We start from the raw sequence: 18,892 nt of genomic DNA, 5'->3' as shown, positions 1-18,892 counted from the left end.
CCCGCCTGACCCGCGGTGAACTTGATAGCATGGGAAAATGTTCAGAAACTTTCCCACACTACAGAGTTCATGTCCAGTCAGGCGGGGAGGCTGCGCAGGCAGCTTTTCATTCATTCCTCCGATGAAAAAATGTCATGTGCCTGAAAATGGTACCAATAAAAATGTCAACTTGTCCAGCAAAAAACAAGACCTCACATGACTCTGTGGGCCAAAATATGGAAACATTATAGCTCTCAAAATGTGGTGATGCAAAAAATATTTTTTGCAAAAAAAAAAGTGTCTTTTAGTGTGTGAAAGCTGCCAAACATAAAAAAACACTATAAAAACCCCTTATAAATAGTAAATCAACCCCCCCTTTATCACCCCCTTAGTTAGGGAAAAATAATAAAATAAAGAAATGTATTTATTTCCATTTTCCCATTAGAGTTGGGGTTGGGGTTGGGGTTAGGGTTAGGGTTAGGGTTGGGGTTAAATTTAGGGTTGGGGTTAAAGTTAGGGTTGGGGTTAAAGTTAGAGTTAGGGTTGTGGCTAAAGTTAGGGTTGGGGCTAAAATTAGGATTAGGGTTAGGGTTGGGATTAGGGTTAGGGGTGTGTTGAGGTTAGGAATGGAGTTAGAATGGGGGGTTTCCAGGCATAACAGGGGCTCTCCAAACATGACATGGCGTCTGATCTCAATTCCAGCCAAATTTGAAAAGTCAAACGGCGCTCCTTCCCTTCCAAGCTCTGCCACATGCCCAAACAGTGGTTTACTCCCACGTATGGGGTATCAGCATACTCAGGACAAATTGCACAACAACTTTTTGTCAAATTTCTCATGTTACCATTGGGAAAATAATAAAATGGGGGCAAAAATATCATTTTTGTGAAAAAAATATGATTTTTTTATTTTTACGGCTCTACATTATAAATGTCTGTGAAGCACTTGGAGGTTCAAAGTGCTCATCACACATCTAGCTAAGTTCCTTACGGGGTCTACTTTCCAAAATGTTGTTACTTGTGGGGGGTTTCCACTGTTTAAGCACATCAGGGGCTCTCCAAACACAACATGATGCCCGTAGACCATTCCATCAAAGTCTGCATTCCAAAATGTCACTACTTCCCTTCGGAGCCCTGGCGTATGCACATACAGTAGTTTTCTTCCACATATGGGGTATCAGCATACTCAGGACAAATTAGACAACAACTTTTAGGTCCAATTTCTCCTGTTACTCTTGGGAAAATAAAAAATTGGGGACTAAAAGTTCATGTTTGTGGAGAAAATATGATTTTTTTTATTTTCACGCCCGGGCATTAAAAACTTTAGTGAAACACCTGGGGGTTCAAAGTTCTCACCACACATCTAGATAAGTTCCTTGAGGGATCTAGTTTACAAAATGGTGTCACTTGTGAGGAATTTCTACTGTTTAGGCACATCAGAGGCTCTCCAAACGCGACATGGCATCGAATCTCAATTCCAGCCAATTTTGCATTGAAAAGTCAAACGGCGCTCCGTCCCTTCCGAGCTCTGCCATGCGCCCAAACAGTGGTTTACCCCTATATGTGGCATATCATCATACTCAGGACAAATTGCACAATAACTTTAGGGGTCCTGTTACCCTTGGGAAAATTAAAATTGGGGTGAAATGTTCATTTTTATGGAAAAAATATGATTTTTAAATTTTACGGCTCTACGTTATTAACTTCTGTGATGCCCTTGGGGGTTCAATGTGCTCACCAAACATTTAGATAAGTTCCTTGGGGGGTCTTCTTTCCAAAATGGTGTCATTTTTGGGGAGTTTCCACTGTTTAGGCACATCAGGGGCTCTTCAAATGCGACATGGCGTCCGATCTCAATTCCAGCCAATTTTGCATTGAAAAGTCAAACGGCACTTCTTCCCTTTCAAGCTCTGCCATGCGCCTAAACAGAGGTTTACCCCCACATTAGGGGTATTAGTATACTCAGGATAAATTGCACAATAACTTTTGGGGTCTTGTTACCCTTGGTAAAATTAAAATTGGGGGTGAAAAGATCATTTTTTTGGAATAAATATGATTTTTTTTAATTTTGCGGCTCTACGTTATAAACTTCTGTGAAGACCTTAAGGGTTCAAAGCTCTCATTACACATCTAGACTAAATCCTTTTTTTAATTTTACGGCTCAACGGCTATGCGGTATCAACGTACTCAGGACAAATTGCAAAATTACTTTTGGGGTCCAATTTCTCCTTTTACTCTTGGGAAAATAAAAATTGGAATCTGAAGTAAATTTTGTGAAAAATGTTAAATGTTCATTTTTTTTAAACATTCCAAGAATTCCTGTGAAGCACCTGAAGGGTTAATAAACTTCTTGAATGTGGTTTTGCGCACCTTGATGGGTGCAATTTTTAGAATGTTGTCACATTTGGGTATTTTCTGTCATATAGACCCCTCAAAGTGACTTCAAATATGATGTGGTCCCTAAAAAAAATGGTGATGTAAAAATGAGAAATCGTTGGTCAAATTTTAACACTTATAACTCCCTAACAAAAAAAATGTGGTTCCAAAATTGTGCTGATGTAAAGTAGACATGTGGGAAATGTTACTTATTAAGTATTTTGTGTGATATCTCTGTGTGATTTAAGGGCATGAAAATTCAAAGTTTAAAAATTGCGAAATTTTCTACATTTTTGCCAAATTTCCGTTTTTTTTTACAAATAAACGTCAGTCATAGCAATGAGATTTTACCACTATCATGAATTATAATATGTCTCAAGAAAATGTCAGAATCACTGGGAACCGTTGAAATGTCCCAGAGTTATAACCTCATAAAGGGACAGTGGTCAGAATTGTAGAAATCGGCCTGGTCATTAACATGCAAACCACCCTTGGGGGTAAAGGGGTTAACACTAAAAGTCCCAGAAATTTCAAGATCCCCCCTGAAGTCCTGAGAGAGGGTCAAATGACTATATTGACACCTTAATTAGCATCCTTTCATTTGTAAATGTGCTCTTGCCTGAGGAATCTGCAGGGGGGATTATCTAAGATAAGAGTGTGTAAACCGAAGAATGCAAGCTATTCCTGAGTGTGGGGGTTGCTGCTCACAAGAAAGAGATGCTGGCTTCACAGTGACTTTTTTTGCCTGATCGTTTGCATCCTGTTTTGCAGGGGTTGGCGCAGAGAAGGTACAGTCATCCAGAGAATGGCCCGGGGATCGCCTCTGAACTACAGGCTGGTTCCGAGGCGATCCTTCACAGACGTTCGCCGGCGACATGTCCGCATGTGTCATGTCACCAGTGATGCCCCGGCGATGTGCACGCGCATGTGATCGCCCGCACATCGCCGAGAATCATCTCCCCGTGTGACGGCCCCATTAGGGCCCAGAAGTGACTCCAAAACCCAGAACAGGTGTCAATCTTGAAAGAAAACTGATCAGGAACTGAAGTGTGTCCCTACCCAAAGAATGTGAGCTGCTCCTGAGTGTCTGCCCATCCCCCCCAGCTGCATAGCATTAGCAAATTTGCATGCAGCTTTATGTGCTGTGGGGGAGAAACCTATTTTGTTCACAGGAAAGAAAATGGAGAGAAGGCACACCATTGAAGAGGCATTGGAACTGATTCTGAGCAACACAAACCCTTCTGACTCAGATGGAGAAGACATAGTCCTTCAACCGGATTCGGACTCTGAGCTGTCTTCAGGTTAGGCTGGCTTCACACTCCCTTTTTTGCCTGTTCATTTGGATCCTATGTTTTGCAGGGGTTGGTGCAGATAAGGGTCGGTGCGGGGCAGGTGTGGTGCGTGGGCAGTACTCTGCGGTGCAGGGTGGGTGTGGTGCCTGACTATCTTTTTTATTTTGAACCAAAACAAAATGCTTATTTGAAATTATTTATCTTGCAGATGAGGAGACTCCGCCTCTACCAAAAAAGAGAGCTCGGTTGGCGAGTGAGCCGACAGAGACCGCAAAAGATGGCACAGTGTGGCATGAAGTACAAGTGGGGAAACATCTCCATTTGACCCCAATAGAACCGTACCCTACAGATGGAGAGCCAAGTGCTAAGGCCAGACGAAGTGTCCAGAGTCGCCTTCAGAGCTTCCTCTGTTTTATCAGTCTTGACATGCTTCGTAGCATTGAAGAATGGACTACTCAACATGCACGTCACACGGAGCAGGTGGATTGGTTCATGGGTCTCCCGGAACTAATGGCATTTATTTCAGTCATTATCTTGCGGGGGGTGACCAAGGTTCCATCACTACGTGACAGCTGGTCAGCAAACCTGGGAAACCCAAGGATCATTGCCACTATGACCCGAAACCGCTTTCAAGACATCATGCAACACCTACGCTTTGATGACATGTTCACGCGCAGTGAGCGAGTGGAGACCGATAAGTTTGCTGCAATCTCCGATGTGTGGAGATCGTTTGTCACCAACTGCATCGCATCCTACAACCCTGGTCGACACATCACTATTGATGAACAGCTTTTCCCGTCAAAAACTCGCTGCTGTTTTCTGCAATACATTGCAACAAAACCAGACAAGTTTGGCATCAAGTTTTGGGTGGCTTGCGACTTGAAATCAAAGTACATCTGTAATGTCCTCCCATATCTTGGCAAGGACCCCAGTCGTCCCAGCGGGGAGAGACTGTCCGAAACTGTAGTGATAAGGCTGATGGAACCATTCATGGACAAGGGCAGAACTGTAACCACGGACAATTTCTTTACATCATTGTCACTTGCACAACGACTGCTTAGCCGGGAAACCACTATCCTCGGCACAGTCAACAAGAGTCGCCGGGAAATTCCTCAATCCGCTAGACAGATGGACCGCACTGAATTCACCACTCAGGTGTTTTCAACCACTGGTGCCACACTGACAGTGTATGCACCCAAATGAAAGAAGGCCGTCTACATTCTCAGCAGCATGCACAGCGTGGTTGAGACTTAGGATACCAACAAAAGGAAGCCAAACACGGTCACACAATACAACCACACAAAGTGCGGTGTGGATGTAATGAACCAAATGGTGCGGGAGTACAGCGTGCGTGCAGGAACATGGAGATGGCCAGTCGCAGTGTTCTACAACGTGATTGACATGGCAGCACTCAATGCTCATGTTCTTTATCAGGCATGCACTGGGGTGCAGGAGAGACGGGTGGACTTCCTGGTTGAGCTTGCAAAAGAGTTAGGTGGCTGTCATGTGACTGAAAAGAAGGCACGCAAGGAGAAACTCCTTTGGCAACTTCCTTCCACACCCAGCCCTGGCAAAAGGGTGAAGTGTCAGGTCAACCATCGATGCACGAACAATTGTGCAACTGAGAGATGTGTTGACTGCTACAAATACACGTGTGGCAAATGTACCAGGGACATACCCAGGCAGTGCCAGGTATGTTCCGACATGTTCAGAAAGACTGCTGAGTGAGTGCTGAAATGCTAGTCACACAAGGACATGCCACTCACACACACACAGCCCCCCACTGCAGCCTATTGAAAATATGTGTGGAATTGTTTTATTCCTTGTATTTTTTTAACATTTTTATAACAAAAATAAAAAGCATCCTTTGATGCGTGCTCCTTTACTCCCCTACCCCCATGTATTTGTCTTTACCCTTTCCCCCCTCCCCTCTTCCCACTCCTCCACCAACATCCCTCCCTGTTGTATAATTTGATTATATTGTTTTCTTGTTCACTGTTTTACCACAATTGTTTGGCCATGCCACTTATACACTGCTCATCTTGAAAATGTGACTATTTGTTTGATGTTGGTGTGAAATAACCCTTTAGTGAAAAAAAAATCTTATTGGTTTTTTAAAAAAATAAAAAGCATCGAAACAAATAACAGTTGTTCTTTTGTATATTTTTCACACTAAAATTTCAGTCCTCTTGTGCGAATTTTTTTCACGCCAAATTTGCACAAAAATGAACATGCTGCAATTTTTTTTCGCTAGTGTGATTGAGGCCTAAAGGTACAGTTACACGTTACGATCTCGTTGACGATATCATTTGAAAACGTCACGTGATCACGTCGTTCATGCGATGTCGTTTTCACATCGTTGCGTGTAACGTGAAGATATCGGACGAACACATCGTTGGATCGCTGATCGCAGATTTGAGGTCAGGATCTCAAATCTGACGATCCTCGTCCAATTATGTGTCAGAAGATGTGCAGCATCGTTCAGTGTAACGCTGAGATGAACGATGTCGGTCTAAATTCTCCTATTCCTGCCATTGTGAAAAATCGTTCTGCAAACGTTTGCAATGAGGCTAACGCGGAGCCAGAATTCACATCGTTAACAAGATAGTTGCATGTGACGCCTCTTGGACGATGTGAAACTGATTGCACGAACGATGTGATCACGTGACATTTCTAACTATATCGTCAACGAGATCGTAACATGTAACGGTACCTTTGACCGCTGCGGATCCGCAGCAGTTTCCCCTGAGTTTAAAGTACAATGTAAACTTATGGGAAACAAAAAACGCTGTGCACATGCTGCGGAAAAATCCACGCGGAAACGCTGCGGATTACATTCCGCAGCATGTCACTTCTTTTCTGCAGATTTTCACCTGCTCCATAAGGAAACTGCAGATGAAAATCCGCAGAAGAAACCGCAGTAAAAAACGCGATAAATCCGCAGTAAAAACCGCAACGGGTTTTCACTGCGGATTTTGGAATTCCGCTGCGGAAAAATCCGCAGTGGAATCCGCAAAGTGTGCACATAGCCTTAGACACAAATGCTTCTGGTCATTACTCACAGCTGTACCTTGCTCTAAAATTTCTAATTCTCTATTTAAAATATATAAAAAATGATTCATTGTTTCAGCGCTTTTTTGCTCAAATAAAACTAAACTAAATACAATATGTATAGTCTTTATATTATCAAATACAATAAACTGAACAGAACTAAGGGTACCGTCTCACAGTGGCACTTTTGTCGCTACGACGGCACGATCCGTGACGTTCCAGCGATATCCATACGATATCGCTGTGTCTGACACGCAGCAGTGATCAGGGACCCTGCTGAGAATCGTACGTCGTAGCAGATCGTTTGGAACTTTATTTCGTCGCTGGATCTCCTTCTGTCATCGCTGGATCGGTGTGTGTGACACCGATCCAGCGATGCGTTCGCTTGTAACCATCGTAAATGTAAAAAAAAACAAACACTACATACTCACATTCCGGTGTCCGTCAGGTCCCTCGCCGTCTGCTTCCCGCACTGACTGACTGCCGGCCGTAAAGTAAAAGCAGAGCACAGCGGTGACGTCACCGCTGTGCTCTGCTTTCTCTTTATGGCCGGCAGTCAGTCAGTGCGGGAAGCAGACAGCGAGGGACCTGACGGACACCGGAATGTGAGTATGTAGTGTTTGGGTTTTTTTACATTTACGATGGTAACCAGGGTAATCATCGGGTTACTAAGCGCGGCCCTGCGCTTAGTAACCCGATGTTTACCCTGGTTACCCGGGGGCTTCGGCATCGTTGGTCGCTGGAAAGCTGTCTGTGTGACAGCTCTCCAGCGACCACACAACGACTTACCAACGATCACGGCCAGGTCGTATCGCTGGTCGTGATCGTTGGTAAATCGTTTTGTGTAACGGTACCCTAACTTGAAACTTGAAACTACATGGGTAAACTCGATGGAAAACAGCAAACAACCTCCTGTGGTGCAACAGTAAAGGCCTTAATTACAGAACAAAAGACAGTGAATAGAGATAAGATAAGCTATAGATAAAATCCTTTAGGTCATTTGACCCTTCTCTGGGTTTCAAAGGTAGAAATGTCAAATGACCCGTCTCTGGGACTTCTAGTGTTAAAACAAAATATTCTTAAAAAAAAAAATATATATATATACTGTATATATATGTATATGATGTACATATATAAATATTAGATAGATAGATAGATAGAAGAAAAGGATAGAATAGATGGATTACATACAGTACATACATACATACAGAGTAGGTAGAAATATAGATATGTGCATTTTAAAATGCGCGCGTGTCCAGCCTCCCGTGACGTCACGGCTTGTGATTGGTCGCGTCGCCCATGTGACCGCGACGCGACCAATCACAAAGCCGGAACGTAATTTTAAAATCCTGAAGGACCTGAAATTACGTCACGGCTTGCTGTGATTGGTCGCGTCGCGGCCACATGGGCGGCACGCGACCAATCACAAGCCGGGACTTCACGTAAGGAAGGAAAAGCGCGAATTTTAAGCAAACAACGCTGCCGGTTCCCTCGGTGAGGTACAGGCTGCGTCGGAGAGGTGAGTATAGCAATATTTTTTATTTTAATTCTTTATTTTACACATTAACCCCTTCACCCCCGGAGCTTTTTCCGTTTTTCCGTTTTCGTTTTTCGCTCCCCTCCTTCCCAGAGCCATAACTTTTTTATTTTTCCGTCAATTTGGCCATGTGAAGGCTTATTTTTTGCGGGACGAGTTGTACTTTTGAACGACATCATTGGTTTTAGCATGTCGTGTACTAGAAAACGGGAAAAAAATTCCAAGTGCAGTGAAATTGCAAAAAAAGTGCAATCCCACACTTGTTTTTTGCTTGCCTATTTTGCTAGGTTCACTAAATGCTAAAACTGACCTGCCATTATGATTCTCCAGGTCACTACGAGTTCATAGACACCTAACATGACTAGGTTATTTTTCACCTAAGTGGTGAAAAAAAATTCCAAACTTTGCAAAAAACAAAACAAAATTGCGCCATTTTCCGATACTCGTAGCGTCTCCATTTTTCGTGATCTGGGGTCAGGTGAGGGCTTATTTTTTGCGCGCCGAGCTGGCGTTTTTAATGATAGCATTTTGGTGCAGATACGTTCTTTTGATCGCCCGTTATTGCATTTTAATGCAATGTCGTGGCGACCAAAAAAAACGTAAATCTGGCGTTTCGAATTTTTTTCTCATTACACCATTTAGCGATCAGGTTAATGCTTTTTTTTATTGATAGATCGGGCGATTCTGAACGCGGCGATACCAAATATGTGTAGGTTGGGTTTTTTTTTTATTGATTTATTTTGATTGGGGCGAAAGGGGGGTGATTTAAACTTTTATATTTTTTTTATTTTTTTCACATTTTTAAAAACTTTTTTTTTTTACTTTTGCCATGCTTCTATAGCCTCCATGGGAGGCTAGAAGCAGGCACAGCCCGATCGGCTCTGCTACATAACAGCGATCATCAGATCGCTGTTATGTAGCTAAAATGCAGGTGTGCTGTGAGCGCCGACCACAGGGGGGCGCTCACAGCCACCGGCAATCAGTAACCATAGAGGTCTCAAGGACCTCTATGGTTACAATGGAGGAGCATCGCCGACCCCCGATCATGTGACGGGGGTCGGCGATGCGCTCATATCCGGCCGCACGGCCGGATGCGGTAGTTAAATGCCGCTGTCTGCGTTTGACAGCGGCATTTAACTAGTTAATAGCGGCGGGTGATCGCGATTTCACCCGCCGCTATTGCGCGCACATGTCAGCTGTAAAAAACAGCTGACATGTCGCGACTTTGATGTGCGCTCACCGCCGGAGCGCACATCAAAGCGGGGGTCCCGACATGTGACGTACTATTCCGTCACATGTCGGGAAGGGGTTAATATGGTTCCCAGGGCCTGAAGGAGAGTTTCCTCTCCTTCAGACCCTGGGAACCATCAGGGATACCGTCCGATACATGAGTCCCATTGACTTGTATTGGTATCGGGTATCGGTATCGGATTGGATCCGATACTTTGCCGGTATCGGCCGATACTTTCCGATACCGATACTTTCAAGTATCGGACGGTATCGCTCAACACTACTGCCGAGTCTTCATCCTCAACACTGCAATTCTCCAATACGTGTTCTTCATGCTCAACACTAAAATGCTACACTGCCGGGTGTTTAGCCTCAACACTGAAATGCTCCAATGCCGGGTCTTCATCCTCAACACTGTCATTCTCCAAAGCAGGTTCTTTAGCTCAACAATTCACTGCATAGGCAAACAGTATGGGCGCACCGAATTTCTAATAATGGGAACAATGCTTTCAGGTGGCCATCCAGGACGTTTGATGAAAGGGTTATTGGGGTGCGTCCAAATTTGGAGCAGGCCTTGCATTCACTTAATGGGCAAACACTATGGGAGTACAAAATTTATAATAATTAGAACTTTGTTTTCATGTGGCCATCCAGGACATCTGTTCAAAGGGTTTTTGGGGTGCGGTTAACTTTGGGGCAGGACAGGCTTTGCATTAAATGTACAGGCAAACAGTATGGGAGTACCAAATTTCCAGTAATGGGAACAATGCTTTCAGGTAGCCATCCAGGACATCTGTTCAAAGGGTTATTGGGGGGAAACCAAATTTGGGGTAGTCCTTGCATTCACTTCATGGGCAAACACTATGGGAGTACAAAATTCATAATAATGGAAACTTTGGTTTCATGTGGCCATCCAGGATGTTTGTTCTAAGGGTTTTTGGGTGCTTTTAACTTTGGGGCAGGGCAGGCCTTGCAGTAAATGCATAGGCAAACAGTAAGGGAGTACCACATTTCTAATAATGGGAACAATGCTTTCAGGTGGCCATCCTGTACAGATCTTCAAAGGGGTATTGGGGTGGCTGTTCAAAGGGGTGTTGGGGTTACTGTTCTAAGGGGTAATGGGGTGCGTCTAAATTTGGGGCAGGCCTTGCATTCACTGCATAGGCAAACAGTGTGGGAGTACCAATTTCCTAATAATTGGAACATTGCTTTCTGGTGGCCCTCCTGTAAGTCTCGTCAAAGGGGTATTTGGGTGCGTTCAAATTTTGAGCAGCCCTGCCACTCACTACAATACGTAGTAGCATACACCTGAACTCCTGGGGTGCCACATGTCACACACCACATGGCCAGCTAAGGTTGTAAAATGTTAGCATGTCATTTCCAGGTGAATGCATTTGTCTTGGTTTAAAGCAATGCTAAAGTTGAAAAAAGCATAACAAATGCTATGTGTGGACATAGCCCAAGGTGTGGAGGAGTATTTTTGTTTTTGGTTATTTATTTTGCCTTATATACAAGTCATTACCCTGGAAAGGATATTTCTTAACATATTTCCCAGGAAAATCCATTTTGGTTTTGTTTTTGTATGTTTTTTTGGTGAGTCTGTAAAAGTGGCGTAAGACTCGGATAACGTTGTTCACAGCAGTGACCTGGGAGTCCGAAATGCTTCCAGTGGTGTTCCCCATGATGTTCCCATGTCATTTGAGCAATGTTCCCAACAATTTCTGCTGTTTTTAGACCCTCTAAAGACCTCCGGGCGTGGCTGCTGCAAAAATGCTAGAGTTTCCCATAGACTTACCTTGGGCTCACTGCTTGGGTCTAGCACCCGAGCATTCCAAATTGCTTGACCCAAGCAACGAGCAGCTGAACATTTTTGTGCACGCTTATCACTAGTTAATATTCATTAATCCACCGTCATGTTGGCACTAAGTAATATTGAGCTATGAAGGAAAAACCGAGCTCTATGAAAAGATTCTTCTTTATTAATTAAAATCAGGGGTGGGGAATCTTTTTTCTACCAAGGGCCATTTGGATATTTATACCATCCTTCGGGGGCTGTACAAACTCCACCCACAACGTACATCCGGACTCTGGCACTGGTGTCACGACGTAATCTTTCATTGCATGCCCTTCAGTGTTCAGTAGTGAACACTGTGCGCTAACAGAGCAAGAAGAAATTGTGGCAATCAATATGCTGCTCCTTGCCCAAAAATGCAGTTCCTGATAATCTGCCCGGGGGCCTGATAAAATGTCATGGAGGGCCATAAATGGCCCTGGAGCCTGAGGTTCCTCACTCCTGATTTAACTTATCCTATGTCCCCTGTATGAACTTTGATTGAATAAAGACGAATCTGTTTCTATAGCTAGATTTGCTCCCTTATTACTCAAGTTTCCAGGCATGGCAGAGCCAGTGTCCAAACTCTGAACAGATTGGGTTAACATCAACAGTGAGCTGTAACCTGTATATTTGTTACTGAGTAACAATGGTGTGGATGGCAGAATTGCAAGGACAAATTCGGTTCTCTTCAAAACAAACACCAGTGCAGTTTGCCAAAGATGTGGAAGCTGTTTTTCTATCCCTTTTTGCATCGGTATGAGCATTTGCTCTAATACAAATATCAGGTGGATTACATCATGACTCCATGTCTCTTCTCAGAAATCTAGTGGTCTCTTTTAGGGGTCTGAGTAGACAACAATATGTCCTGGATGAGCTGTAAATTCCTTACCTCAAGATTAACATATCCTCCCTGTTCCGTGATGAAATTGTTTGAATCCCAATAGCCAAAGGCCAACAAATCCCATTTTAACCAATCCAAAATAAGGAGTCCATTGGTGCAGCATTATAGAAGCTCAGATTAGCTGAAGATTGGGAATCATAATGATGGGGAGGTTATAAATAATTTGCTTGGCCACTTTCATTTTCCTCATGACCCTGATGAAGCCTGTAAGAATGAAACATGTTGGAGAGGCTCTTTCTCTATTTTTTTTATAAAGCACCTTGTTCTTCTGGCCATTAGTCATTACAACATAGGATACAATCCATGATAGTTAAATAATAAGTGACAATCATTTTGCTTTCTGCCATTCATACAATTTGAGGCTATTGGACCTGTGCACCTACAGTGGGAAAAAAGTAAGTTTTCCCACCTACAAAGAATGGAGAGATCTGCAATTTTTATTGCAGGTGCACTTCAACTATGAGAGCCAGAATCTTAAAAAAAATCCAGAAAATCACATTGTATGATTTTTACATAATTAATTTGCAGGTTTCAGAGCTGTTGCTGGGCAACATTGAGTTTCACCTCCCTCCACAGATTTTCTTTTGGGTCCAGGTGTGGAAACTGGCTAGATCACTCCAGGATCTTGAAATGCTTCTTACGGAGCCACTCTATAGTTGACCTAGCTGTGTGTGTCTTTGTCATGCAGGAAGACCCAGTCATTACTCATCTTCAATGCTCTTACTGAGGGAAAGAGATTGTTGGCCAAAATCTTGCAATACATGACCCCATTCATGCTCCTTTCTATATGGTGCAGTAGTCCTGTCTCCTTTACAGAAAAGCACTCCCAAATTATTATGTTTCCTCCACCATGCTTCACAGTTGAGATTGTGTTCTTGGGCTTGTACTCATCCTTCTTCTTCCTTCAAATATGGCGAGTGGATTTAATACCAAAAAGTTCTAGTTTTGTCCCATCTTACCTCATGACTTTCTCCCATATCTCCATTGCATCATCCACATGGTCACTGGCGGACTTCAAATGGGCCTGGATATGTGCTGGCATGAGTAGGGGGACCTTGCGTGTCTTGCAGGATTTTTAATCCATGAAGGCGTAGTGTGTAACTAACTGTAATATTTGAGACTGTGGTCCCATCTCTCTCCAGGTCATTGACCATGTCCTCCCATGTAGTTCTGGGCTAATTCATGACCTTTCGCAGAATCATCCTTATGCTATGAGGCGAGACCTTGCATGGAATCCCACATGGAGGAAGATTGACAATCACCTTTAATTTTTTTCATTTTTTAATAATTGCGCCAACAAATGTTGCCATCTCAACAAGCTGCTTGCCTATTGTCCTGTAGCCCATCCCAGCCTTATGCAGGTCTACAATTTTGCACTGGAGTTCTTAGACAGCTGTTTGGTCTTAGCTTTGGTGGAGAGATTGGAGTGTGATTGATTGAGTGTGTGGACAGGTGTCTTGTCATGACTCAGCTGTTGGGTGACCCTTGACCAGGGGCTCCTTCCCTGTCCCTAACACCAGGGGGCACCCAAGCTTACCCTATTCCCTGGGATACCTCTGAAGGTGAAGGTGCTGGGGCCTCCACCCTTGCCTTATTTCCTGAATCAGCCCTCTGTCTGTTCTCTTCCCCCACCCAGGAAAGAGGTTAGCTGTCGTGCAGAATAAGCTAGCCCTAACGATATGTTTCCGTAGTGACCCAGATTATATAGGGGATAGGAGTGGCTAACCAAGCTCAGCTGAGAGCTCAGACTCCCAGAGCTAACGAACATGGCCGATTAACCCCTGTTCTGCCAAAACAAATTAACACCATTTAAAAAGAAGGTGAAATGCATCTTTTCAGTGCAGGAGTAGGAGCAATCAGATGCTTCGGTCTTCTGGCACCTCTCTGTTGTGGTAAGCCTGTGACATGTCTATTATATAGGTATCGAGTTCAATCATGTGCAATTAATTCAGGTAATGAGCACATAGTAGGAGGGCTTCTTAAGGAAAAACTATCAGGTCTGTGAGAGCCAAAATCCTTGCTGGATGGTACGTGATCAAAAACTTATTTCATGCAATAATATACAATTTAATTATAGAAAATAATTAAATGTGATTTTCTTGCAAAATCAGCAGTGTATCTAATACATGTATTCCCCACTTGTATGCAACTACAAATATGTAAATCTATTCATATGAATAGTACAGCTGAATGACTCAACTAGTGTAGCAATGTGACCACTTGAGATACATTTAAATATAGGCAGGATCAATAAGAAACAGACTGTAATTGTAAAGTGCACCATAGCACTGACATTTTTAACCCCTTCACCATTAACCTGTTAACATTTCAATGGCTCCCACTGATTCCAAGAATGTTTTTAGTAACATATTGTACTTCATGATACTGGTAAAATTTTGTTGATACGACTTACGTTTATTTGTGAAAAAATTGGAAATTTGGCAAAAAGTTTGAACATTTTGCAATGTTCAAATTTTTAATTTTTATGCCTTAAATCAGAGAGTCATGTCACACAAAATAGTTAATAAACAACATTTCTCACATGTTTACTTTACATGGGCACAATTATTGAAACATTTTTTTTAGCTAGGAAGTTATAAGGGTTAAAAGGTGGCCAGCGATTTCTCATTTTTACAAAAAAATTTACAAAACCTTTTTTTTAGGTATCACGTCTAGTGTTGAGCATTCCGGTACCGCAAGTATCGGGTATCGGCCGATACTTGCGGTATCGGAATTCCAATACCGAGATCCGATACTTTTGTGGTATCGGGAATCGGTATCGGGATTAATATCAATGTGTAAAATAAAGAATTAAAATAAAAAATAGGGATATACTCACCTCTCCGGCGACCCCTGGACTTTACCGCCGTAACCGGGAGCCGTTGTACCTAAGAATGCGCGCTTGAAGGGCCTTAGATGACGTCACGGCGCTCTGATTGGTCGCGTAGCGGTCACGTGACCGCTACGCGACCAATCACAAAGCCGTGACATCACCTAAGGTCTTTCAAGTTCCATGGTTTGTCTCCCCAATAACAGCTGTGCGCCGACTGCCGCGTGTATGACCCTATGGATCACTTCCTGGTGTGAGCCTGAATGCGCAGGCGTGGGAAATGCCTGTACAGGGTTGCCAAGGTAGCGCCGCATACACACAGTGAGAGCGGCGCCTGCGTATAAGGATGAAGTCTGACCGGCTGTTAGCTGAGATAAGGCCACTAGCACTAACGTGCAGGGCGCTTATCTAATATGGAGTCTCCATATAAGCGCCACATATACCCATGAGGGGGCGCCGCATATGTCAATAGAGCGACGCCAACGTAGTGAAGGACAAAGAAACACACAGAATACGTGATGAATCACTATATGTCTTAGATCCTTTGGTTGTCATGGCGGCGCCGCGTAACCAGACAAAGCAGCGCCTGCGCAGTAAGAATAAGTCAATTAGACTGTCTGCTGAGATGAGCACATTCGCGCAGATGTAAAGAAACGCCAGTCTCACCAAGAGTTGTCATATCGGCGCCGCATGTGTCAATGAAACAGTACCGCATATATAAATAAAGCGACGGACACACAATAAGGGGCAGAGAATGCCAAAGCACACTAAATACTTACAAGAAAGGTCACTATATACTTTGGACACTACCACAGAAGTGCTGAACAGGGGGAGTAGTTACACCAAAAAGTGGCATAATAACACCAATCACATGAAGGAAGAGAGATAACTTCTATATGGATATATACAAATGAGACATACAGAGAGAGAGGGCTGTCCCATTATAAGCTTGATACGGCGAAGCAGACGCTGGCGATTTAGCCCATATGTATAGAGACGAGATGGTGTTATGAATACCAAAAAGCAATAGGTTAATCGTTTTTAACAGTACTACCATTGAAGGCATACACAAGATCCATTTATCATAGCTGGACAATTCCAGTCAGATGGACCAAGTATTGCACATAAGCATGAATGAACGCTCACACTGTAAAAAGCAATATACCACCTGAAAACAAGTGGCATAAAACCCACAGTGCGTGTCAAGACCAGAATGGTAAAAGAGTGGTGTATAAGTACCATCCAGGATACATGCTTAAACTGGCATTTATGAAACACCATCCAATAATGCTCTGCATGACCAAGACATATGTGACCAGCACCTGGCCAAAAAATATATATATGTACCGCCAGAGGCAAAATGCCCTGATATGTGGTACTCGAGTTGTATAGATAGAATATAGGTAAATACCAATGATCAATAAAGTAAACAATGTTACAAATGACTCACTAATACATATTTATTGTAGAAATATGTGAAAATGGAAGAGCCCTCGCCCTCCCTAAACATCTAAGAACGCTCAACACCCCCGCCAATATTTCGTCCGTATGCCCGCAAAGTTGTTGCAGGCATAAACAGCATGTCCCAAAAAGATATAAATACTCTCACTCTATGAAAAATAAATGAAGTCAATAGCGGAGCCTATAATGTCCTAGTGATGTCCATATAGGCACGCAGTTGAAACCTAACTCAACCCTAACCATTTGAGGATAAGAAGGGAATAAATCACAGCTGTTTATAGAAGCCCGTAAAGAGCAAGTCCTCATTAAGTCCCAAAGGTGTCACACAATTTAATTTGTAGATCCACTTGGATTCTCGCCTCAGGAGCTCCGAGGAAACGTCCCCGCCTCTGATGTTGGTCCGAATCCCTTCCAGTCCCATTATTTTGGTTCCCTTCCACTGGGCACTGTGCATCTCCAAATAGTGTGCCGCAACCGAAGTGAGGGTCTTTCCCTTGGTCCTGTCGCTTGGCGCTGTAGTAATGGTGGAAAAATGTTGTTGGATGCGTTTCCTAAGTTCCTGAGTGGTTTGTCCAACATATACTTTAGGACATAGACATATTAAAGCGTAAATCAGGTTTCGTGATTTGCAGTTGAAATACATTCTGATAGGTACCTGTGAAAGTGGAGATGGCAAAGACATTAGTTCATTACTGGCAGTAAAGGGACAAATATTGCATCCACCACAAGGGAAAGTACCCATCAGTCTTGCCCCTCTATTCAGTTGTTTAACTGGTCGCTGAAAGTGACTATGACTGAGAAAGTCCCTGAAGTTCCTTGCCCTTCGTGAGATTAAATTAGGCTGGGTAGAAAGAAAGGGTTGTAATTTGGACTCCCCCAAGAGGATCCCCCAATATTTTGACAATACTCCGCGGATGTCTTCCCACTGGTTGTTAAAGGATGTGACAATACCCAGGGGTCTATCACGTGTCCTGACTTGTGGTTGCAAAAGATCTTCCCTTCTCCTGTCCCTAGCTGATAAGAAAGCCTCTGTAATTACCTTCCTAGGGTAGCCCCTTTCACGAAATCTTGACGTGAGTTCTCGAGATTCTCTGAAGAAATCCACCTGTTGGGAACAATTTCTCTTAATCCTATAGAATTGACCCTTGGGAATTCCCTTCTTCAGGTGCTGGGGATGGAAGCTGGCAAAATGTAATAAACTATTAGTTGCCGTCGGCTTCCGATATAAGGTAGTCACAACCCTGGTACCTTGTAGGGAGAGCTTAAGGTCCAAGAATTCAATCTCCATCTGTGACAGCTGTGACGTGAGGTGAATATTCCAGGGATTGTCGTTCAGTGTTCTCACAAATTCTTGGCACTCAGCCTGGGTGCCTGTCCAAAAGAATAGCACATCGTCAATATAGCGTACCCACTTGACGATGTGTTTGGAGAACTCCTCAAGATGGTACACCTTAGTAGCCTCCCACCAACCTAAAAACAGGTTGGCGTAAGCCGGGGCACACCGAGCCCCCATGGCAGTCTCCCTTACCTGTATATAAAAGACTCGGTCAAAGATGAAATAATTCTTGTCCAATATGAACAGTAGGAGGTCCAGTAAAAAAGAATCATGTCCTCTGTCCCCAGAAGTGTTGAGATCCAAAAAGTACGAAACCGCCCATATTCCAAGCTGATGTCCTATACAAGTGTAGAGTGACTCTACGTCCAGAGTAACCAACCAAGTGTGAGGAGGAACCACCAGATCTTGAAGCAACACAATCAACGACGTAGAGTCTCTAATAAAAGAATCATGAGAAGTTACCAGGGGTTGCAGAAAAAAATCCACATAGATACAAGGCCGTTCAAGGAGCCCCCCTATCCCTGACACAATCGGCCTACCTGGTGGGGCCTGAACCGATTTGTGCACCTTAGGGAGCATATAGAAAGTTGGTGTGCGGGGGTGAAGGTTCATCATAAACTCTTTTTCACGTTTATTAATGATGCTGTGAGAAAATGCAGCCTCCAACAGTTGGTTTAGTTTCCCCTGAAAAACACAGGTAGGATCTGAGGGAAGAACCTGATAGCACTCGGTATTAAGTAATTGGCGTTTCGCTTCTTGAATATAGAGGTCCACCGGCCAAATCACCAAATTCCCTCCTTTATCCGCTTCGCGGATAACAAAGTCCCTGTTGGAACCCAACTTAGTGATAACAGACTGTTCCTTCCTACTTAAGTTCCTACCCTTATTAGGGTCCAATTTTAAATAATGTATTTCCCTACAGACTGAATTAAAGAAACTTTGTACCACAGGGAACTGTTTCATTGACACATGTGGCGCCGATATGACAACTCTTGGTGAGACTGGCGTTTCTTTACGTCTGCGCGAATGTGCTCATCTCAGCAGACAGTCTAATTGACTTATTCTTAC

The 18,892-nt window shown here is 43.5% G+C and overlaps 1 protein-coding gene across 1 annotated transcript; it reads left to right on the top strand.

Annotated features, from left to right (window-relative positions):
- The first annotated feature begins 3,474 nt into the window (after nt 1-3,474).
- Nucleotides 3,475-12,857, top strand: LOC143767914 (uncharacterized). The gene is made up of 4 exons (XM_077256435.1): nt 3,475-3,653; nt 3,853-4,492; nt 12,583-12,592; nt 12,726-12,857. The coding sequence occupies exons 1-4, from the start codon at nt 3,533-3,535 to the stop codon at nt 12,855-12,857; spliced, it is 903 nt and encodes a 300-aa protein (XP_077112550.1). The 5' UTR covers nt 3,475-3,532.
- The last annotated feature ends 6,035 nt before the right edge of the window (nt 12,858-18,892 follow it).

Source organism: Ranitomeya variabilis, chromosome 4, assembly GCF_051348905.1.
Source record: "Ranitomeya variabilis isolate aRanVar5 chromosome 4, aRanVar5.hap1, whole genome shotgun sequence".
Taxonomy (NCBI): domain Eukaryota; kingdom Metazoa; phylum Chordata; class Amphibia; order Anura; family Dendrobatidae; genus Ranitomeya; species Ranitomeya variabilis.
This window is presented reverse-complemented; position numbering and strand designations above follow the sequence as displayed.